The 25890-nt window shown below is 36.2% G+C and overlaps 1 protein-coding gene across 2 annotated transcripts in view; it reads left to right on the plus strand.

Annotated features, from left to right (window-relative positions):
• Nucleotides 1-25890, plus strand: part of ccdc60 (coiled-coil domain containing 60) — a 65277-nt gene that overhangs the window by 19056 nt on the left and 20331 nt on the right. The window contains exons 2-5 of one of the 2 annotated variants that reach the window (XM_012968689.3): nucleotides 11000-11089; nucleotides 14329-14411; nucleotides 22808-23005; nucleotides 24391-24504. In XM_012968689.3, the coding sequence (XP_012824143.2) occupies nucleotides 11000-11089; nucleotides 14329-14411; nucleotides 22808-23005; nucleotides 24391-24504 (485 nt within the window). The remainder of the gene's footprint in view (nucleotides 1-10999; nucleotides 11090-14328; nucleotides 14412-22807; nucleotides 23006-24390; nucleotides 24505-25890) is intronic. The other variant, XM_031892846.1, reaches the window with a different exon arrangement.

Here is a 25890-nt window from a genome sequence, read left to right on the forward strand (position 1 = left end):
GTCTTAACAATAGGAGATGAAAAAACCTAATCACAGAGGAATGGAAAGTAACTGAACAGTGGTTGTTTTTTTTGCCATTTTCTCATTTTAGCTTATTGACTGAATCTAGTATTATCCAGAAAGCAACATCTTCATTGTGTAATCAGTGTGCTGAATCGGTTTTCATTTAGTTCTTCCCTGCTGGTACTGTCCTGTTGATACATTAGTGCTATGAGAAGCTGCTCTAAAAGTGTGAATTTAAAGGAATATTGATTTGTAGCCATTACAGTGTATACTTGTATAGAGGAGACCTGAGATTTAGAGCAAATCCTGTGTGAATGATTATGCATGTTGTTGGAAAGGGCTCTGTTATTGTCACACAGGATTCTCTGCCTGACTTTATAAAAGGTGTGCTTTGTGATCTGTTATACAGAAATCCATTATCCAGAAAACCTTTAAAATACAGCAGTGTAATTTCCCAAGAAGTACTATTTGTAAAAGCAATTCTATATTTTCTTTATAGAATTGGTTGTTCTCTGTAATAATCAGACATTAGTTCCTGGAACTTGATGATTTTTATGTTTTAATATATTGATGGCAGAACCATGTTCTTGTTTTGTTATATATAAATGTTTTTTGTTAGCCCTAGGCTACCACAGGCCTTTAGCAGTGGCAGACTAATGAAATGTGAGGCCCCTAGGTCCCACTTCTAGGCTACTCCCACTCCCACCAATTATATAAATATACAACAATTACCTTTCAAATTATTAACTGTTAGTAATAATAATTAGTAAAATAATGCACGTGGCCTGGGAGAAAAAGGGAGTAGGCAGGCAAGGAAGGAGTGCGTGCAGTCAAGAGCCTATTGTACTCTCTCCCAATCTCTATTTCAAAAACACTTAGGTGCAGTTAAAAATGCATATACATGCAAAATATACTTTTTTGTGTGCTCAGCATGCATGTCTAAACAAATAAAAAACACGTGCGTAAGAGCCCTAGGTCTATTACAGAGCAGTGGGTTTCTCTCTGTAGAGCTACAGAGATATGTAGCAAATGGTGAGTCCTAAGGGCGATTATGTACCTTGATGTGTTTTGGGTGGAGAACCCAAACCAGACCCAACAAGAGTGAAGGTCTAATTTCAATTTTTTTTTTTCAAGTGACTGTATTTACTTCACTGTTTGGGTAAAACCTGCATTAATGTTAATTAAATGCAGTGAGAAGACAGCTTTAAACTGAAATTGGTGTCCAAGTCTCCCAACTACTTTGACTCTACCAATCCCAGTTTGAGCAAATCACCATAGCGGTTAAAAACATGCAGATATTAAAGAAAATTAAAAAAAAATCAGATTTTTGTTTTCAACTTGTGGTAGACTGTTCAGAGCTAATAGCTGATTGTTTGCTATTGGCAACTGCGGTTTGCCCTTACAGTATCTTAGTAAAAAAGCCCTTCTACTGTATGTACAGTGGTCACAAATCAAAAACAATACTTTAAATGGATCCTGTTATTAGAATACATTTATGTAGGTATATAACTATGCCTAACCACATGCATAATGTATTAAGGGCCTTTTATGGATTTTTGAATAGTTCTTCTTTTATCTATGTGGGTGAAAGTATTTGTTGGCATTCCTAACTGTTTCTGTTTCCTTTCTGGCAAAGCAGTCCAGTGTTTTTCAAATTGCTTGCTTAAGTTTTAACCTTTAATGTTATTCAAAGTAGCACACAGCACAGTTATTATTATGTATGAAATTAAGTGGCACTATGAAAAGAGGGGTAATTGCATGAAGGGAATAGGAACATTGTTAGGTTGAGAGACCATAAATTACTTGATTTTCCCTGGTGTCTGTGTAGCAAACAGCACAAAAAATGTTTAACCAAGGGACATATTAATAACATTTGATATCACAGAAAATAAACAATATATTAAACATTCACTACAGGTATAATGCATTTTTAGAGCAATGACAGGTCACCTTAAAGCATTTAATAAACAGAATAACAACATCACTAATAGGTTTTCATGGTCGTTAAGAAATATAGTGGCAGCTCCCACCCTACTATATAAATAACCATAAGAATATTTTGTTGACAACATAAATGGTGTCTTTAAATTTTATTTTAATCAGTAGGAAACTTAAATAATATGGAAAGGTACAATCACTGGGGTGTGACAAATGTTAGGCACCACCCAGTGATTATAATCACTTACCTGATACCGCAGGCCCAAGCTCCTGTTAGTAGAAAACTGCATAGGCCCACATTACTTCTGGACAAGCACCACAGAGTGATCTTCTTCCTTCCTCTCGGTGGGTGAGCATGTGCAAGTACAGTGTAAAGCCAAACTTTAAGCAAAAATCTTTTTCACTCTACTGTGCAAGAGCTGGCCCAGGGCCACTGAAGAATGAAGCGGAAGAAAACGATTGCTCCATGGTACTCGATCAGAAGTACTCTGGGCCGGGGCAGTGTTCTGTTAACAGAAGCACCAGCCTGGGCTATCAGGCAAGGGATTACAACCACTTGGGGGAGCCTAACATTCAGCCCAAAAGCCCTGTGGGGGATATTAGGTAAGCCATTATAATCTTTTAGCATCAGCTGTTATACCCTTTAGTCTTATGACTAGAGACCCTGGTTTGATTCCCTGTGGCACTGGACAAGTGGTGTCCCAGAAAACTTTCTTGCTGTAAAGTGCTTTGAGTCTCATGGGAGAAAAGGGCTGTGTAAAAGATACACTTAACTTTTTTTTTTACCCCTTTTTAAATAAATACTTTAAAAATAAATCAGTATTTTTTTGAGACCAGCACTCACAATAAATTGTGGTGCAAACAAAGAATATTGTGTGAAAACACATAATTTTGTACTGCACGCAACAGTCTTTTAAAAGTGTGTGCACACAGTTTTACAAAACTGTGGACAAAAGAAATTTTGTGAGCACACAGCGAAGAAGAAAGTAGCAGGAACATTAATTGGGGTGTGGCAAATGTTAGGCAACCCACATCTTATCAAATAGCAAGGGCCTTTGCTCATGTTTGCTGCACCACATTGCAACCTTCTTTCTTCAATTCTCTGTTGCTCTGAGCCAGCACATGCTCAGTAGAGTAAAAAAGCTGACATTTTGCTTAAAGTTTGACTTTTCACTCTACCATGCATGTCCACCCAGTAAAAACAAAGGAAGACACTAAGAAGATTGCAATATGCTGCTCTACAAAAGTAGCCCAGGCAGGTGTAGTTTTTAGCTATCAGGATAGCCATTATAATCACTGGGGAAGGGCACCTAACATTTGGCACCCCCAGCAATTATAGCTTTCTTCCAACATTAAACTAGGAGGAAGCCTGGGCAAAATATTATGGCAATTGTTGGGTCTCATTATCTCTCATTATAGTAGAATTAAAGTCAACAAATGGCTTTATGGAAAAGGTGCATCCATTGGCAGAAACATTGTTACCAAGGATGTCCCTATGGATGCATTTAGATTTGTAGCCATTAAGGAACTGCAAGAGGAAATTTAGCAACTGCCTATCCAGCACACTTGGCACTTTCTAATTTAATGTAATGGAGACAATGTGGAATTGCAACTACTTTTATGCTGGAATTATGGGGACACACTGCATTGTGGGTATAACACATGGTTCAAAATTTCACTTTGAATACTGCATTTTGCAATTGTAAATGAGCCCTAATGTATAATCCTGCACATTGTATGAAAAAGAATGCATTTAGGATTATATTGGTGTAATTTGAGTCATGAGAATATCCTGCTTTATTAAGGAAAAAACATTTCTTATCTCCCGCCAAGCAGATGAGACGTAAAGACTTTATAATCACTGTCTCATACAGATGAAAGTTGAGTTTATGAAGAAAAACAAAACATAATGTATGTTTCATAATGTAACGCTTATTGGAATAAAAGTTCTGCCAACAGTCCAAAGGCTTTTTCACAAAATGCAAAGTGTTTTAGGGACCGATAAAATCTATTAATTTGATTAAAAGCTATTTTTCAGCAGGTTAATGGTGCATTTATTCTAGCGTCCATGCTCAGTCATATGGCTAATGGGAGCTCCGAGAGGCAGGCACACTATGTACATATTTATCGCGCACATTCATAGCTTGCAATTAGAACTCCAGGTCACACTGAAGGAAAAATAAATAAAAATGCATTACCTGAGGTGCAATGCCATCTAATGGCTGGTTACAATAGTTGTTTTGTCTGCAAATGAGAAAAGGGCCATGTGGCCTGAAAACATGTGAGACCAATAAACACTAAGCACCCAAGTACTGCACGTTGTGTTACTACCTTCATACATTGCTTTTATGCCTTCATTTAGCTCTAATACGGTGAGACGGTGAGAATTAATATTTTGGAATGTGCTAAAGAACTGTTTGCTTGAATTTGTCTGCAGTTTTGTTATTAGGATGATAGGTTAGGTTGGACATATACTAATCAATCTGTTACATTGTCTTCACTAATACAGTATTGAATCAAGCTATATGGTAAAAACATACAAATAAAAAATACATTTTTTATTTTATAAACAATGATACCTGATTGTCAAATATAATTGCAGCTTTAGCCATTCAAATCCTGATGAATCAAAAATATTTAATGATTTAATAGTACAGGCATGGGACCTGTTATTCAGAATGCTTAGGACCTGTTTGCAGTATAGTACCTGCATGAAACATGGGCCATAGCTGGCATATTGGTATCTCAGAAGAACAGGTGTTAAAATTTGAACCAGAGCTACCACATGGAGACAGAACAAGAGAAAACAAGTAGATCAGTGATCCCAAACCAGTGGCTCGGAGGCAACATGTTGCTCACCACCCCCTTTGATTTTGCTCCCAGTGGCCTCAAAGTAGGTGCCCATTTTTATTAAATCTCTGGAAAGTTTTGGAAGCAGAGAGACACAGTTTTACTCCAACAGGGCCTCCTGCAGGCTAGCAGTCCAAATGGAACTACCAAATAGCCCATCATAGCCCTTATTTGGCATCTCCAAGGAACTTTTTTCATGCTTATATGGCTCACCATCACTTTTTACACTTATTTGGAAATGGAGTCAAACTAAATTGTTCTTTGGAAAAACACTCTACTAATACAGGTCCTTTTCAAAAAATTAGCATATTGTGATAAAGTTCATTATTTTCTGTAATGTACTGATAAACATTAGACTTTCATATATTTTAGATTCATTACACACAACTGAAGTAGTTCAAGCCTTTTCTTGTTTTAATATTGATGATTGTGGCATACAGCTCATGAAAACCCAAAATTCCTATCTCAAAAAATTAGCATATTTCATCCACCCAATAAAAGAAAAGTGTTTTTAATACAAAAAAAGTCAACCTTCAAATAATTATGTTCAGTTATGCACTCAATACTTGGTCGGGAATCCTTTTGCAGAAATGACTGCTTCAATGTGGCGTGGCATGGAGGCAATCAGCCTGTGGCACTGCTCAGGTGTTATGGAGGCCCAGGATGCTTCAATAGCGGCCTTAAGCTCATCCAGAGTGTTGGGTCTTGTGTCTCTCAACTTTCTCTTCACAATATCCCACAGATTCTCTATGGGGTTCAGGTCAGGAGAGTTGGCAGGCCAATTGAGCACAGTAATACCATGGTCAGTAAACCATTTACCAGTGGTTTTGGCACTGTGAGCAGGTGCCAGGTCGTGCTGAAAAATGAAATCTTCATCTCCATAAAGCTTTTCAGCAGATGGAAGCATGAAGTGCTCCAAAATCTCCTGATAGCTAGCTGCATTGACCCTGCCCTTGATAAAACACAGTGGACCAACACCAGCAGCTGACATGGCACCCCAGACCATCACTGACTGTGGGTACTTGACACTGGACTTAAGGCATTTTGGCATTTCCCTCTCCCCAGTCTTCCTCCAGACTCTGGCACCTTGATTTCCGAATGACATACTTTGGACCACTGAGCAACAGTCCAGTGCTGCTTCTCTGTAGCCCAGGTCAGGCGCTTCTGCTGCTGTTTCTGGTTCAAAAGTGGCTTGACCTGGGGAATGCAGCACCTGTAGCCCATTTCCTGCACACGCCTGTACACGGTGGCTCTGGATGTTTCTACTCCAGACTCAGTCCACTGCTTCCACAGGTCCCCCAAGGTCAGGAATCGGTCCTTCTCCTCAATCTTCCTCAGGGCCCAGTCACCTCTTCTCGTTGTGCAGCATTTTCTGCCACACTTTTTCCTTCCCACAGACTTCCCACTGAGGTGCCTTGATACAGCACTCTGGGAACAGCCTATTTGTTCAGAAATTTCTTTCTGTGTCTTACCCTCTTGCTTGAGGGTGTCAATGATGGCCTTCTGGACAGCAGTCAGGTTGGCAGTCTTACCCATGATTGCGGTTTTGAGTAATGAACCAGGCTGGGAGTTTTTAAAAGCCTCAGGAATCTTTTGCAGGTTTTTAGAGTTAATTTGTTGATTCAGATGATTAGGTTAATAGCTCGTTTAGAGAACCTTTTCATGATATGCTAATTTTTTGAGATAGGAATTTTGGGTTTTCATGAGCTGTATGCCACAATCATCAATATTAAAACAAGAAAAGGCTTGAACTACTTCAGTTGTGTGTAATGAATCTAAAATATATGAAAGTCTAATGTTTATCAGTACATTGCAGAAAATAATGAACTTTATCACAATATGCTAATTTTTTGAAAAGGACCTGTACTTATCTAGTAGAATTAAGTCTAAAACAACTGGACTTTTCTGAGTTTTTTCTTGAAAACGTTTCACCACTCATCCGAGTGGCTTCTTCAGTTCAAATGACTGGTAGGGAATTCCCCGGTATTTAAACTCTTGATGGTAGTAGAGAGCGTTGACATCCTTACCCCGGCAGTTTCACAACAGTTCACACTTCCAGTCATGTACTTTGAAGGATTAACACCTTCATCAATGAGAATCTTGGTACCATTGTGATTGGATCATACCTTCTTACACCTGTCAGTTTCAGCTAACACCTAACTGAACAAGTTCAATGGAACCATTGTGATTGGATGTCTGTGACTCTACTACCATCAAGAGTTTAAATACCGGGGAATTCCCTACCAGTCATTTGAACTGAAGAAGCCACTCGGATGAGTGGTGAAACGTTTTCAAGAAAAACTCAGAAAAGTCCAGTTGTTTTAGACTTAATTCTACTAGATACTGTATATCATGACCTGGATGAATGAGAATCTTCATAGACATATGACCTGTACTTAGCAACAACAGAAATAGCTAAACAGGAAAAAATCAAGAAAAAACTGGATAATTACATATAAAGGTTTAGATGAGATTTCTACATATTTTCCACCTCACAGAACATGTTGGTAAAATGAATCCACTAAGTGCTTAAAAGTTTAGTTTAGTATAAGCCAGGACATTATTTGTGATTTTGTCAGACTCCCATTTCATCTGGCATAGTACCAATGGATTGAAAAGAAGCTAATTCTTACTGTAAAAATGGTTTTCTGTCTGAACTTGGCATTTATTGGCCTGTAGGTTTGACATCTCTAGTGGGCAAGTAATTTAAAGGTTTATAAGAGATCACATTTAATATTTTTCCCCCGAGAACAACATTACAAGGTGTTATTAGGTTTTAGGAAAGACAGATCATATCAAACAAGTTGTTAATAATGGGATGTTGGACAGTGACATTGATGAAGTAGATGTGGTCTACTTAAATTCTACTAAAAATTTTGATTCTGTGTTTTATACTTTTGCATTTGCTATGGTTCTTTTAGTCTTGGTGGTGTTATTTTTACATGGATAGAGATTTGGATGAAGGATCGTGGTCAACAGCAAATTCTCTAATTTACTAATAGAGGTGTGTTGCAGAGTATTGAATTTACTTTTATTTAATTCATTTGTTAATGACTTGGGGGGCATTGAAAAGCATGATACATCCTGTATTGGTTGAATTGTTATACTTTTCTGCCACTGGCAAGCACTGATACAATTAGCAGTGCTTGCCAGTAGCAGAAATGTATAACAATTCAACCAATACAGGATGTATCATCTTTGCAGGGAAAGTAGCAATCTTGGTTGCTTAGTGGCAAATCAAATCCAATATTGATAAATGTAAAATTATGCACTTAAAGGAGGAATTAGCCCAACCCCATTTATAATTCCTTAGTATAAATATATATGAAGTATACTAAGTTGTGTCCACTTTGCTAAATAAGGTTTAAAAATCAGGGTGGTAGGACACAAGGAAGACCTAGCCCTCCACACTAGGATCACCATCTTTCCAAGACTATTTTAAAGGCAGGGACATAGTGGGGTCGGACTGGGTATGGATATATCTAGTGGGGGGCAGGTGCTCTCCATTGAGGTGGATTGGTAACATGCTTTGGAATGGATCAAGGAAAGTCCAGGGGACAGATCAATGATGAGTTTACCAGCAAGAACGTATTACATAGTGATTAGGACCATTTTTTTTACTGTACATGTTTGTAGTAAAAGAGTCTTAAAACAATGATGTAACAATGATAAGGTCTAGTGATGGGCATGGCTATGCAGCCTACAGTATCTGCATAGCCACGCTATGCATTTTGGCGCGGACCGGTAAGGAAGACTGGAATACCTTTTATCTGCCACAGCTCCTTTCTTCAAACCATTCGCACTTGCGCGGGTGGCAACTGCATCACTCCTTTCTCCTAGCCGTGTGGTAACACAGTCGCAGGCATCCTATTGCGCATGCGCGAATGGAGTGGAAATAGAGTTGCAAGAAATTCAGGATGGAATTCCGGGTCTGGAGAGTTATGACAATGTTCCAGAAGAAGATGACTTAACTGTATTTGAATAAATATAGATGGTTGTATTATACTTAATAAAAATAAGACATCCCCTGAAAATAAGCCCTAGTGTGTCTTCTTGAGAAAAAATAAATATAAGACAGTGTCTTATTTTTGGGGAAACACGGTAGGCCAGTCATAGCAAAACTCAGCTGTTATCTTTTTTGTATTCTGTGTCGGAGGAGTAAAGTATACTCCCATTTTTGTTCTGTAATAAATAGACTGCGTTCTGAGACTTGCCCAAGCTATAATGCTGCTGCTGGTACTACTACAGTTAATACCAGTATGTCTTGTGCCTTTTAACCCAGAATGTTTTCCTCTAGTCCCTTGCAATGTGAAATTTGATATTATAGACTGGGCTTTTCATGAATAAATCCTATGAAAAGTTCTAGAACAAAATTCCGCTAGAAGATCGAAAAATGCATTCAAGCAGACTTTTGTTAGAATGTCACTGACTTTCAGTGTTTCATTTCCTTCAATTTCTTGACAGTAATGACTTGTAGGGAAGTAGGAATCTCAGCAATTACTTGCTTGTGTGCCTAAGCAGAAGCTGAATTGCACCCAGAGTTTACTACTGTCGGAACCATCTCATTTAAACCTAATGCAAATGTTTATATCTCTCCACTAGTGCAATATTTGTGTTTATAAAAAATGCTGGGTTTTTGTTTAGATGTGTGTGTGACTGGATTTGTCACTGACACTTAATTTCTAAAAAGGGGCAAATATCCATCTGTTACTTTAGGCATTTGATTTTCTGTCCTTATTACAAATTATTCTGAATAAATGAAATTGTTACAATATATATGCAGTAATACATTTTGTATGACTAACAGTATATAGCACATACTGTTAATACAGAACATCATCAAATGTGTTTGCTCAACATAGCTAGGTGTGCTAAAATGGGTGCAGAATTTTAAGGTTTTAGGAATTGTGTTCAAGTCTCTGTAACTGGTCAGTATACAAGATGAATAAAAGAGAACACTGACATATCATTTACTACACTGTTGTTCCAGGGATATTTACTGTAGTACAGTAAATTGGTATTTACTTAAAATTTCCCTTCATGATCTTCCGTTTGGCACTTCACTGCTTTAGGCATCTCAGGGGCAGAAAGCCCACTTTTTAGGAGCCTCTGCTTTAAGTCTTAGAAGTGTTCAGAAATGTCTTATATTATTACATTAAAACAAATCTCAATAATAAGAACAAATCTATGATTTCTAAGACTATTAGAGATGCACATAACCGATCTGAAGTCCATATAGGTGACGTGAAATAGTGATAGAATTTCAGTGGCTTCTTTCATTTGTTCAGCCTTTATATGTGTCTCCTGTGTTTTATCTAAATTATTAGAATTAGATGCTCTTCTGTTATTCACAAGTTAAGCACTGCAAAGTACTGACATCATTCTGCTATAACATACCAGCTGCTAATGTCATATCCTCTTTACAATATTTTGGTAGATATAGAATCAGGTATCATTCATAATGTGTAGGATGTAATCATTAATATTTCAAGTATGATAAAATTTGACTGCTGGGATTTTCTCAAAGAATCAATAAAGTTAAAGCATCCCTGGTTTAGATGCTTTGGGTTTAAAGATGATCTACAGCACGGTATCATGCTATTCTATTAAACTAACAGTTCAGTGTAAAAATGAAACTGGATAAAATAGATAGAATGTGCAAAATAAAAAAATATTTGTAATATAGTTAGTTAGGCAAAAATGTAATCTATAAAGGCTGGATTGAGCAGATGTCTAACATAATAAATAGCCAGAACACTACTTCCTGCTTTCAGCTCTCTTAGTTAGTCAGTGACTTTAGGGGGGGCACATGGGACATAACTGTTCAGTTAGTTTGTGAGCATGCAGGTCAGTTTCAATTGAACTAATTGAACAGTTGTGTCCCACAGGGACCCCCTCAAGTCACTGATTGGTTACTGAATGCTAACAGCTTAGAGAGCTGTAAAGGAGGAAGTAGTGTTCTGGCTTCTATGCTAGACATCTACCCACTGTAGCCTTTATAGATTACATTTTGGCTAACTAACTGACTAACATAACTAAGCACTTATGCATAATTTTTTACCTTACAAATGTATGAAATTGTTAGCTATCGATACTATTTTGTGCAATTTAGCATTATTTTTCACTAAACACTAACAAAGTACTCAATGTATCTGTTTTCTTTTGTAATATTGCTGCTTATTGACTATCCAGTTGTGTTATTTTCTAGGAACCTAAATCTGAAAAGGAGGCTATTGAAAACTATTCAGCAGAGGATTCAAATGCTGAAAGCATACCAAAAATATCAAAAGGAGAAATGGTAATGGAATAAAATCAGTCCATTAATATAGTGTTTAATGGGAAAAATTCTGTTCAAGCATATACTGTATATAATTATATTCACTCAACATTCAGGGGCAAAGGGGTATTTTGCAATTTAGTATTTTTGCTTTTTTAACAGATTTCTGACTGCAGGGAAACTTTCATAAACTGACACATTTATTCATGAAAATGTTTCAATTGCTCTTTCCTATGAGTGTTCAAGCTCCACATTGTATTCACGTATACACATAATATTATATGTATAGCAGCACATTATGCTTCTGTGGTCATTTTCTGAATCTATCCAAATTATTATTATATGTTACATATTCTTAGTAATGTGGAAAATGAAAATAGGAATTGCCTGTTAACCACCGCCAATCCGGGACCTATCCGGTCCCCTTTTCTAATTACCCATGTCAGTACCCACCCAGCGCTTTATAGCGTACCTTTTGTATTCCATCCACCAGTGGTCACCCACCTTAGGGGTTAAACCATCCACTATACCTGATCTAGCATACCAGAACAAGCTTAGCCCCCCGGCAGACTGACAAGGACCCGCCAAAGCTGTGACAACTACCATGCTTGTATGTGCACACACAAATTATGACACCACTGCACAAACCTAAGCCTCCTTTGGATTATTGGAGTTAGTCTTTCATGTTATTGAGCCATTTTACACTGTAAGATTTTACTGTGCCACTATTTACAAGTTGTTTTTTTTACTAGAAATGTTGCGTCGTTAATGCAAGAGCAAAAGCAGCTTCATTTCTGACAGACATTCTTTTTTAATTAAGTACAATGTAGCAGTGATATATCTTAAAATATGCTGTAGTATTTACAGTTGTATTGGGCAATGAGGATAAAGGGAATGAGTGGGTTTCAAGTGTCTTAAAGACCCACCTAATCTAACTATCCCCACAAACCACAACAGCCCAGTCTCTGTTTCCCTTAGCCAGTAGATTGTGTAGATATAGTATATATTGTGTGTGTATATATACATATATATATATTTTTTTTTTTTTTTCAAAACTGGATAGCACACACATTTAAAGTGCAAAACATGTATTATATGAAAAGTTCACATCATAGTCTTACTGTACACATTAAAAGCGACATTTCAAGCCCCGCCGGCTCTTCCTCAAGGCATGTGAGCCTTGAGGAAGTCCATAAAGGGGAAGTGACAACATAATTTATCATTTAAACTTCATGCAGGGTGATATATATATATATATATATCCTTTATTTGCTACTGTAGATAGGCTGTTCCAAATTAATTGTAACATTATGGGGCTGATTCACTTAAGGCCGAAAAAACGAGTGATATTTATAGCATGCGTTGAAAATATTATCACGTCTTATATTTTGAGAATTAACGATCGATTCACTAAAAGGACACTTGTCTGAATTAAGAAGTGATGCTATTGTCGTTATTTATCTGGCGATGACATATTTTTAAGAGTTATTTTAAACCATGCAATATATTTATGCGTTAGTTCGTAGCAGGCGATATTAGCGCACGCTATTACGCACGTAGGAGTTACTTTCTGAGAACTACCGTTCTGAAAATTTCCATTTCCCTGAAAACTGGAGGATGCATCACTCTAGGGCGATCACATACCTGAAAAAATCCGACTGCAAACTCCATCTTGTCACGAACTACCGCATAAATATATTGCAGTAATTATCGCCACATTTTATGCTTTTAATGCTTCAAATGAATTTGAATGTTTGTGAATTATGTGTTAGTATTATTTCTATTCAATAATTACTGTACCTCAATGCGATGGAAATAACGATTTGCGATAATCAGAATTTTTGCGCATGCAATATGAGTAGTAACGCATGCATGTGAGCCTTGAGGAAGTCCATAAAGGGGAAGTGACAACATAATTTATCATTTAAACTTCATGCAGGGTGATATATATATATATATATCCTTTATTTGCTACTGTAGATAGGCTGTTCCAAATTAATTGTAACATTATGGGGCTGATTCACTTAAGGCCGAAAAAACGAGTGATATTTATAGCATGCGTTGAAAATATTATCACGTCTTATATTTTGAGAATTAACGATCGATTCACTAAAAGGACACTTGTCTGAATTAAGAAGTGATGCTATTGTCGTTATTTATCTGGCGATGACATAGTTTTAAGAGTTATTTTAAACCATGCAATATATTTATGCGTTAGTTCGTAGCAGGCGATATTAGCGCACGCTATTACGCACGTAGGAGTTACTTTCTGAGAACTACCGTTCTGAAAATTTCCATTTCCCTGAAAACTGGAGGATGCATCACTCTAGGGCGAACACATACCTGAAAAAATCCGACTGCAAACTCCATCTTGTCACTACAATCACCAGCTGCAATTTTGTTTAATAACGCCTACTCCTGGGAGCCGTTAAGTTTCACAGTAATTATCGCCACATTTTATGCTTTTAATGCTTCAAATGAATTTGAATGTTTGTGAATTATGTGTTAGTATTATTTCTATTCAATAATTACTGTACCTCAATGCGATGGAAATAACGATTTGCGATAATCAGAATTTTTGCGCATGCAATATGAGTAGTAACGCATGCAAAATGACTTTGATGAATCGGTACTTAATTATCGAACACTTTTTAACGCATAAAAATATGCATTAAGCGTTAACGACCTTTGGTGAATCAGCCCGTATGTGTGTATATTTATGTCTTTACTAAATACATCTGAAAATATATATTTTAACACAGCGGTTACTAGGATGGGTTCATTTACTATCAGTGGGAAATATGCTTTAGAGCAGTAACCCATATCAACCAGTCAAATTGTAACATTTATTATTCTTCCTGCAGTTGGCTAAACAGAGCTAATCTCTGATTAGTTGATATGTGTTACTTTCTAGGAGCAGATTTTCCAGGTTATAGTGAGTGTATGACCCACGTCAGACTCTTTGATCAGAAGTGAATTAACCTTCCATTATGTTTATGAAGTGTGGGACAAAACCCACACAAACACGAGGAAAACATAGAAATTCCTTGCTGCACCAGGGCAGCAGTGCTAACCATTGCCTTAAAGATAGAATTATGTTTCTCATGTTGCCACTTGCTGTTACTTCAAGAGACAGTGCCCTGTATTGTTTTATACACCAGGTAGCATAAGGACAAAACAGATTTTGTTTACAGACTTGTAATTATAAGGTGGGACCTAGCACCAGTTAGTGACTCACTAAGTATTCTTATTTGTTCAAGGCTGCATCATTTGGGACCACATTTTACCTGAGGCAAAGAAAAAAGGACAAAACTAACTTCAACAATGAGTTCCAGCACACCAGGTAAGAACATGTTGGCAGTCTATTAACACATGTTTATTTAAGATGTACAATATTTCCTAAAATTGCTGTATGAGTCATAAATGACTCATGATAGAATGAGAATATCATATTTAATTTTCATTATATATTTTATGTAGGAAGTTTTCGCCTTACTGCAAGCAGCCATTTTTTATTTAAAGGAGAAATATTCCTCCTCTATTTGACATGATCTCATTCAGTTCTGCTTAAGCAGAATAGGTGCATAAACATTAAACATCCATAAATATACATTGATATTTTTACACAGATATACCTGGTTCTACATATTGGATTGAACCCATGTTGTAATAATTTCCACCATCCCTTATACTCAGTATATACTACAGTGTAGTGCCACACCTCCCTTACCTTATTACACTGGGTAGTGATTCTGGGATTTTAGACTGTCTGCTTTCCATAGTAGGTGGTGCACAGAGTGTCTGGAAAGCAAAGGGATCTCAAGTGCCAGAATCCATGACTTTACAGTAGAACAAAGTGAAGTAGGGTTGGATCATTGCAGTATGTGATTCTTTAGAGTCCTACTTTTATTAACATATTGATAGGAGCTAAGCTTGGTTGCATTTCTACAAAGATTTCTACAAAATATTTTGGAGCACCTGATTTACCAGTATTTCAAGACCTTATTGCCTGTTTTACAAGGGAAACATTCAGAACAAGGATACCCCAAAATAGCCCTTTATTTTTTGACTGGAGTTAAAAAGAAAAAATATTAATACAATTTTGCAATTCCTACTTATTCGATGTGATATTAACTCTGCTATAAATTACACTTTCACCTCACTATATTAACTGGACCCTTTTATATTTCTTTCAAACAGAAGTCACATATTTCCAATAATTGCATGTTAATTGATTCATCCCAGACCTTATGACAAGGCTTCTAGTACAACAATCAGTCATTATAGGAAAACAGATTTTTAGTTTGTTTTTAGACAAGGAGGTGATCATTCTGGTATGGTTATTTGGTTTTGCTTTACCTGTTTCCTGTGGGTCTCCACCTAGCCAGGAGCATCTGACGAAATGTACTTTATTTATGCTTGTGTTCTATTTGTGTCCTTAACAAATCTTTTCTTAGGTTTGGAGTCCATTTCGTATTTCTCTGAAACAGAAAAGTTGCTTATTCCCAAGAAATGGGTATTAATTGATTAATCTTTGTATGCATGCCATGAAAGGTTTTCTATTTTCACAGCAATGTATTATAATTAAGTGGAAGCAGAACTATAGCCTGTAGTGTTAGCCAAGACTAATTAGGTAAGATAAACAAAAATGAATTTGATCTAGAACAATTCAGCAATATTTTAAGAACAGCCTGAATAAAGTATGGTGATCTACCTGGCATTAGTAAATAAAGTCACAGGATCTGAATAGATATAGGTGGATATAAGATATCAGATGGCAACGAATATTAATATTTTTCTGATTGCAGTTATTGTTTTAGAAAATGACTGTACAGGTCAGCTGTTACAGATGGTTTTAATTAACAAATTGTTCATTTAAGATTCACATTGCAGGGTTATCCTGCATCTAGATAGAATAGCACTGAGCTATGGTCATTCCTTGGATAAATAAAGCTGTTGTAAAATATGAGGATATTAGAAGTCACCTTGGGGTTCCGTGACCGTGGCCTTGTGCATTTATATGGCCATGGAACTCCTCTGTGACTTATAATAACCTTATATTTTACAATAGGTGGTACTTTATTCACTATATATTGTATTAGAAGGTTATAAAGTACAGCTTGTTGAATAATATGAATATCTCTTCCCTGTTTTATGTACAAACACAGATTTTTTCTTTTATTACTGTAGAAATCCTTTATGAGTGGTTATAAGAGGTCTTTTGTCTATATATTGGTGAGAACTTGAGTTTGGAAGGTTCAAGCAGCCCAAGTGTACTTTGCCAGTGCAACTGCTGCAGAATTCCTGTAGTCTCCAACACTGTCATATTAGTTGCCAAGGAAACAAAAAGATCATTGCCATTTTGCTGCTTGGCAGATATTAATGTGATTTCCATGCTTCTAGCATTCTTTACAATTATTTTTCCTACTATATTAAGAAAGAACAATGTTCGTTTTAGCCAGAAACAATGACTCATATTAATTAGATGGCATTTGTGTCTTCAGACATTCATTTAGCTGCATGAATGCATGATTCATTTTGTGTATTTTAAATACGAGAACTTGTATTAATCTGTAGGGAGGAGAAAACACAATATTTAAACTTAATTTAAAATCAACATTCTTAAAGGGGACCTGTCACCCTAAGAAATAATTCCAGATTGTTTTCACTTGTGTTTGTCAAGCAAAATAAATGTAATCTACACCATATAAATTAGTTTAATCTTATTTTCTTCAGTCTTGTAATTCACAGTTGCAGCAAGCAGGCAGGTGCCATTTTGTGGACACTGTTATTAAGGCAAGCTTTGCATCCTGCCAAAATCTTATTTCTGTGCCAGTATGGGGGGACCTGATGCCCATGTATATGCACTGGTTACAAAATTGTGAGAATGGAGGGGGAATGTGAGGAGTGCAGCAACATCTAAGACGTTCTGAATTGAAAGTGAAAGTAACTGCCAGCCCCACCTCTATGCCTAAGGCATAGAGGCGGGGTAGGCAATATATGATTGACAGTTGGGATTTTTAAATGCTTTTATAATGGGTATGGATGTGTTAATAAAAAAATGAGTTTGGGGTTCATATTTAATTTGAAATGGGATTTTATTTTACAGCTTTTTATGCCTGGGTGACAGGTCCACTTTAATAAAACTTCTACATTCAGATACTGTATATCAATACAGGTATGGAATTCGTTATCCAGAATGCTCCAAATTACAGGAAGGCCATCTCCCATAGACTCCGTTTCATTAAAATAATTCAGCATTTTTAAAATGATTTCCTTTTTCTCTGTAAATAGAACAGTACCTTGTACTTGATCCCAACTAAGATATAATTAATATTTAATGGAGGAAAAACACTCCTGTTGGGTTTAATTAATGTTTATTTTTTTTAGTAAATTTAAATTATGATGATCCAAATTACGAAAAGACCCTTATCCGGAAAACCCCAGGTCCCGAGAATTCTGTATAACAGGTCCAATACTTGTACAAGTGAAAGAAGCATAGATGTATTAAAGCAGTATATCCATATGCTGTATATTTGGCCACAATATTTTTTTAGGGCCTTTGAAATTGATTGAATGAACAGATTTTAATTAAATGCAATGTTTTAAAAAGACAAACAAACAAACTTGAAATAAGAATGGAAAGTATGACATGTGTGTGGGTTTGCAATGACGAGTAAAGCAAATCTCAAGAAGTAAGAAGTAGAAATGTTTGGGGTAAGTAGAGGGATTGTCACTAGACTAGAATAGTTGAGAAGCTGTCTCTATACGCAGATGATATGCTTCTGTATCTAGCCAACCCCAACAATACTCTTAGTGAAGCTTTAGATGTGATTTAGGAATCTGGGAATGTATCAGGACTATGAATTAACCAAACAAAATCAGTAATTTACCCCCTAGACTCCTTGACCCCAGGAACACCCCCCTTGTTTGGTCAATTAAAGGTAGTCCAAAACTTTAAATACTTGGGAATCGCCATTCAATCTGACTGTAAAAAAATTGAAGAAAACAATCTAAACCCCATAGTTTGTGCCCTCACTATTAAAATGGAAATTTGGCAACAGCTACCACTTTCCCTACCGGGCTAAATCAACTTACTAAAAACGGCGTTTCTCCCCAAGTTTTTATACGTTTTTCACAACTAACACATAGCACCCCAAAACCAATGGTTCACTTATCTAGATTCCATCATCCAGAGATTTCTTTGGGTTGGTGACTGCCCACGCATTGGATTCAAAACCCTACATGGGCGGGGGCCTCGCACTTCCCAACCTTAATCTTTACTTTTGGGCCAGTCAACTAACTTATGCTCATTTGTGGCTTGTCCTAAAACTAGAAAATCCATCTACAATCCTAGGAGCCACGCCATTGGGATCCTTAGAAGCCCTAGCTAAATTACTTTACAGGGGCCCCTTTCATTTTTATATGGCCACAACCACAATGATAACAGTAACTCAAATTTTCCAAAAAGCCCTTAAACATGTCCATCAGACACAACCAGTATGGTCCCCTTGGACGCTAATCTGGGAAAATGAGTCTCTCCCACACTTTAAAGGTCTACCCAATGTCAATTGCTGGGCTACCAATGGAATTAAAAACCTTTATGACATAGTGGAAAATGGGGAAATAAAACAGTTCCAAACCCTTAGAGCTAGCCACCATTTTCTGCAGAAAATGTTCTATAGGTATTTGCAACTCAGGCATGCTTTTAGATCTCAATTTCCCACAAGGCCAGTGGAACTGGCAGATTCCACTCTCGAGGTATACCTTAGGAGAACGGACCTAAATAAACCAGTAGCCTGGCTGTACACTATCTTATGGCAAGCCTGCTCAAACCCCCTAAATAAATTACGAGACAAATGGATAAGCAATATACCTGAAATCTGGAATGACGTGCTAAAGCAAGTCCCTACCATCTTAATGTCAATACGAGATAAGTACATCCAAATAAAATTTCTGAATAGGATATATTCCCCCCTACATATTGTCAAAGCCACCACACCCTCAACCAATGCCTTCTGGAGAACAATACCCTTCCCAGACAAAAGCTGGCATACTTGGCCTGTGGATGCCCAAAGAAATTTGAGATGGTCTAGGGGTCCTTGGTTGCATTGCAGGACACCCCCACTGAATCTGTTTTTAACTGGCATTGGTATTCCTTCTCTCCTCCTCCTTCTTTCTTTTATTTCCTTTCCTCTGCCCTTTCTTTCCATTTATTGTTATATTTTAAAATTGCAAAATAAAAACTTATACCCCTTATGACCCCTATAGTTATAGTACTTATTGTTTTTGGGGGATTGTTAAGCCTGCTGGGTTCACTTTCGCTCTCAGTTGTTCCCTCTGCTTTTCCTATCTACAGCCATTACCCCCAGACCCTCTGCAAGTACGTACCACAAGAGATAGCCTTCCTTCGTTTTTGATCTGTTCAGAGAATACATTCTAATGTTTTAATTACAATTTAATACCTTTCCATAGGACAACCTTCCTATGAAATGTCTGCTCCAAAATGTGAGCTGGACCAAGAGAATGTAGTATTTGGCCCACCTGTTACTTTCCAAAACCAGGACCCAACAGTAAAATATATTTCCTGTCTAGTGACAATTTCCCTAAAGCTTTTATCTTCCCAGATTGACAAATCAAGTGAAAACAGGTACAGAGCTCTGCAAAGTTATTTTAATTACAATGAAAAAAAAACTGATTGCATAATACACACCCCCTTTTAATGCGTTTATTTTTTTTAATGTGGCTTTTCTATTGGGAAAAAAATCTTAAAAAAAATACTAAAATATGCTGCATGCATGTATTCATGTTCCACTTTTTTGTAAATCTACTTGGTGCAGCAGTAACAGCTTTAAGTGTTTGGGGGTAAATGTACCCCCACAAAGAATATGTCAAAATCACTCCAGATCAATGTATAAAGCTGGTACATATTTAGCCCAAAACCTTAAGTTATTGCTGAAGAAGGTACATTTATAAAATATTAATGTAGAATGGGGGACTTGGATGCTGAGCATTTCATATTTTTTTTTAAGATCTTTTCCAGCAAAATTTGAATTTAAGTGCTTTAAAACAATATATTAAGGAGTACAATGAACATGGAATAATTTCAGCCACACAGTGGTGTAATTAGATGTTATTTTGCCTCACAGCAAATTACATTTAATATAGGGCATCAAAACATTGGTAAGCTTGCCCATTTACCAAGTTATACTGTATTAAAATTGCTCATTATTTTTTCTATTTCCTGTTATTTGTATAGTGTACACATTTCCACAGTGGTTTTACAGAGATTATACATCGCTCACATCAGTCCCTTCCCCAGAGGAGTGATAGGTTCCTATCACATTCACACTCTGAATCACAATCACAATCAGAGTGTCAAAAAACAATTAACCTGCCTGTATGTTTCTGGAGAATGGGAGAAATCAGTAGAGCCCAGAGGAAACACATACAGACACAAGTAGAACATACAAACTCCTTGCAGATAGTTTTAATTATTGCATTGAGTTCCCAACACTCCTGCAGCTCCCCTACAACAGCAGGGTCTGCTTCTTGTGCAGTTATGCCCCTGCTCCAGTATCCCTGCAGCAAAAATTTCTAGCAATTAATAGAAGGCATGCACAACACATCCTAAGTTATTTGTATGTATACCTATATTGTTGCTATTTTTGACAACATATGTGATTTTTTTTGCCTTCCTCTTGATCAGCTAGCAGTTAGGCAGGTTTTAATTACAGTAGGCAAAAATGTTGAACTGGAAGCATGTGTAGTTTTTCAGCCTAAATTACTATGTCGTTGCTGTGCATTATAATTGTTCATATCAATTTTAAATATTCATACACAGGGCATACACATACAAAATTGGTTACCCAGTTTTGACATTCATTAATCACAGGTGTTACCTATTTGTTTTTAAATAAAGTGACTTACAGTGCAAAGGTATTGTGCAATTCCCTTTTTCCTGTGTGGCATTACTCTTAATGTAAACTCCATCATCTGTCTGTCTGTCATATACAATAGGTACAAGGTTCTTGGCAGTTTCATGGTTCCTGTGTGAATTTATGCAACAAAGTAATTTGTATGCAAATATTTACAAAGCCACTTTTTATGCAGAAATGTAGGCAAAATGCAGGAGCATACACAAAAATCTGTAGTCTTGCTCCAAGGCAAAAAAAAGCAATTTAAATTTTGAGAAGATAAGCAAACTCATATAAGGAAAAAGATGAGATTTTTTTTTCTTTAAGAAAAGAAGCTCTGAGACATATTTATTTTACCGAACCAATGAATGAGAAGCTGAAGGAGCCTTTTAGTCCAATAGTGTCTGTAGGAACAGGACAAAACTAATATAAATGTAATCCATGCAAATTAATTTACCATTTAAGTAAAATAAGTAAAATATGCAACAGAGTTTCATAACTGCTGAGATTCATAGGCGTTTGGTTTTCTGATGATTTTTTCAAGAGGTCCAGGGATGGTTTTGTGTGCACCCATAAAATCATCAGTCACAGATGGACAACCTTGTTTCAAGTCAACCTTGTTTCAGTCAAGGGTCCTAATAAATTCCACACCACCTTGTGAGATGCATTCACTAATCTGAAATTCTGTTTTCTGTAACAAAGGCAGAATGTAAAATTTGCTTTAAATACCAGCCCATTTCTTTTTGCACTATTTCAGATTATGGACATTTACTAAAGGGATCTTTAATTTCAACTATTTTTGTTTTATTTTAGAACGATCTTAGGTTTCTCATCTTTGTGTAATCCTTTTTTCTATTACAATAAAAATAACTAAAATATGAAAAAGCAAAACATTTTCAGTAATATGGAGAAATCTAACCAAACAAACGATTAGCAAAATTAGTTTGGAACCCCCCTCATGTCTCCTTAATGGAGCAATACCAAATAATACTGATATAATAATACCAATAATACTGGGGCCACCAAAAATCTGTTAAATGATTTTTAAACTCATAATTATGATTTTTAATCTCATAATTATGACTTTAAAAAAATCGAAATTCTGATTTTTAACCTCATAATTATGAGATTAAAAGTCATAATTTAGACTTTTTAAAGTCATAATTCTACAGATTTTTTTTTTTTTTGGTGGCCCGAGTGCTCTTCCATATAAATATGTATACATGAAGCAATATAAAATATGTATAAATAAAGCAATGCCAAATATGTATAATTTTTTGGAGATCTCTGACTTGTATAGATAAAAAACCCATAGCAGTACAGAAAGGCTAATAACAGTACGCCAACCAAAGATACACGTTTATTTTTTAAATTACATATCCTGACAAATTCAAACTGGTTAAATAGGATCTTTTCTAAAGTTAGTGGTTTTTACAAAATGTCTTTAAATTGAGGCAAAAAGTTTAGTTTACAGCATCACATCTTTCTCATCTCAGATAAAATGAAAAACTTAATACATTTGAATGCTGAGAGGCTTTTTAACAGTTTGATGCCCAAGGAAATCTTAAATCAGGGGTCCTCAAACTTTTTTAACAGGGGTCCAGTTCACGGTCCCTCAGACTGTTGGGGGGCCGGACTATAGTTAGCCCTCAAACTACGCCCCCCCCCCCGCTGCGTCCTCACCCTGACTACTATCTGTCAGCCTAAATGCAATTGCTGAGGCAGACAGGTAGTAGCCAGGGGTGAGGACACAGCGGGGACCAGGTAAATGACCTTGGGGGGCCGTATCTTCCATTAAGGACTGCTATATCTTCTATTCCAGGCAGCTGATGAGTCGAGTGAGGCAAGGCCGGGGATACTTTTATCTTTTACATGAGGAAGAAGAGGCAAAGAATCGGGACCTAAAGGAAAAGCAGCGTTTTCAGTATGAAAAGCACAGAACTGAGCCACAGCCACCAAGTTACAATGTGGAAGAAATCTCTGAAGAAGATGAGGCTGTTACTAATGAACAGGCAGATAAGTAAGAGTAAACATCATAAGTGCAGGTATAGGACCTGTTATCCAGAATTCTCAAGACCAAGGGTATTCTGGATAAGGGGTCTTTTCATAATTTGGATCTCCATACTTTAAGTCTACTAAAAAATCAACAAAATATTAATTACACCCAACAGGATTGCTTTTCATCCAGTAGGGATTATTTATATCTTAGTTGGGAACAATTACAAGGTACTGTTTTATTACTACAGAGAAAAAGGAAATCAGTTTTAAAATTCGGAATTATTTGATTAAACAGGCTTTCAGTAATTCGGAGCTTTCACACTTGGGGTGGATTTTATCCTGAAAATGCATGCTTTCATTTGGTGATTCCTGCCGGTAGAGAAGCCCCAGATCTAGCATTAGACTAAAAGTGTACGTCATTAACCTATTTCTACCTATTATTACCATCTGTTCATAATCAGATGTAAAAGTATCTGCTGCTTTAGATCTTCCAACCAATAAGGCCTGCAAAACATGTTTGTATAGCTTTGGAGTGCTAATATATAACCGAAGAGTCATAAAGTTAAAAAATCCTGTGTTCCTGCTTCAAAACTCAAGACACAATTCCTTGTAGAGTGATTTTCTTTCTAAATCCTGAACGTCTTCATGTTCGTGCAGTATTAATGTACCTAAGTTAGCAGGATGTGTTTCTATCACCTTTATGCACTGGGCTGTGCAAACAGATGGGAAGACAAGCTGTTAGAAAGTGTGTTGATTTGAGTCGGTGTTGTGAATTAACTTTATCTTATAAGACATTTTATGAATATAATTAGTAAGTTTTTTTTTTAAACAATTTTTAAATCATGTTTATCTTAACTACCCCTGCCCCAGTAATCTGACTCTCTACATATAGCTTTGTGTTTTCAGTTTTAATAGCTCTAATACATAGTCTAGGCAAAGAGAGCACATACCAGTTTATATAAAAATACCAAGATATGGGCTCTCTCATCTAGAAAATGCTGAAGGCTATATCCCACAGAGTCCATTTTAAGCAAATAATTCTAATTTTCTTTTTCCCCTGTAATAATAAATCGATACTATTTGTTTGATGGTAACTAAGCTGCATAAGTCCATATTGGTGTCAAATCAATCCTATTGCGTTTATTGCATCCTACATTGTTTTTCAGTAGACTTAAGGCATGGCCATCCACATTGTTGAAAAACCTCTTATTTGGAAAACCCATGGTCCAAGCATTACAGATAATAGAACCCATACCTTTACTTACAAAGTTTTATTTGCTTGAGGCAAAGCTTATATTTAATTTTTGTTTTAATGATAGTTCTCCTTTAATGTTACGTTTGTTTCCTATGAACATATTTATTTAGTTAATTTGCTTTAACGATAACCTTTTATGCTTATCTTTTTAGACTGTTCCTCACAGAGGTGAAAGAAAAGCGGAGAAAGGAAAGCAAGAGCATGAGACGTCCATTTACCCCAATCCACCACAGCTTACTTTCAAGTCACATCTTTGATGCAGACCTGTAAGTTACTCCTTCTCTTTGTTTAATGAGATAATTATGGTTTTTGTAACAATATGGAATCACTTTTCCCACTCCTTAGCTCCCCTACAGCATATAGTTCTGTAAGTTGTAAGCTTTATTTACTATAGAATAACAGTAGGATCCTTTATCCGGAAAGCTATAAATTATGGAAGGGCAATCTCTTATTTTAAAGTGATACTGACACGAAAAAACTACTTTTTAAAATATGAATCTACATAAAAAGTTACCTATAGGTCATGTTGATCATTTTTCACTGATAGGGCTGGTTTTGTATGTAATTGTTACTTGAAGTTCCTAAGCCTGACTGTTTTGCCAACCTGACTGTCCCTTCTCAGCCTGTCAGTTATAGTTTCTAATGCTAACGGCCTCCTGCTGGACAAATATGGCAGCCCCCTCATAGAGAAACATGGGGGATCAGATAGGCAATGTAAAATTATAAAGCTCATGCAAAGACAATGTTATGAAAGATGTAAAAAAAGGTTTAATTTCTGGTGTCAGTATCACTTTAAGAAAATATATATTTTAAATTTATTTTCTTTTTCTCTGTAATAATAAAAGAGTACCTAACTACGTTGCATAAATCCACATTGGAAAAAAACAATTGATTTATTTAATGTTTCAATGATTTTTAACAGACTTTAGGTATGGAGATCCATATTCAGGAGACATCCTTACTCAGGAATCCCCAAGTGCCAAGCATTCTGGATAATAAATCCTATACCTGTATATATAAATAATAAACATCTCTTATTTTGATTAAGGTAGAAGTACAGTATCCTAAATTATTGTAAATACAACAACAAAGTCTTTCATATCTGCTTTCTTCTGCCAAGTTTGATTTTGTATTGTACTTTACCTATACAGATACTAAGGGGTAAATTAATAAAAAAATGTTTTTATAAAATATTTTTACATTTACGTTTCAGTTTAGTTTCAGTTAGCACAGGGGCAAAATGTTTGGCACGCTAAGGGGCGCAATCTTGCAAAACGTATGGCCAGTTTAAGACTCATATTCATAGGCAAAATTAGAATCTTCTATAATAACTGTACTTGTGTGTCCTACTTTCTCACACATGACACTTGGAAAAACCATGCATAGCTTTGTATGTTAAGACAATATTTTTCATCTATCCTCATTTCACTTTCTGCTCTGAATTATCGTCATTCTAAATGAATAAGCCTCAATGGCAGAGCATTCTGTAAAATTAAATAACTCATCAAGTATTCTCAGGAGTCTTGATTATATCACTGTAATTGAAAAGGGTTCTGTCATGTTCATTACTATATGTCTCATGTAGTGACATAGCCGTGATAGGCTTTTAAATTAGGTTCTAACATATAATGAACAATGATTCACCTAACCTC

Source organism: Xenopus tropicalis, chromosome 1, assembly GCF_000004195.4.
Source record: "Xenopus tropicalis strain Nigerian chromosome 1, UCB_Xtro_10.0, whole genome shotgun sequence".
NCBI lineage: Eukaryota > Metazoa > Chordata > Amphibia > Anura > Pipidae > Xenopus > Xenopus tropicalis.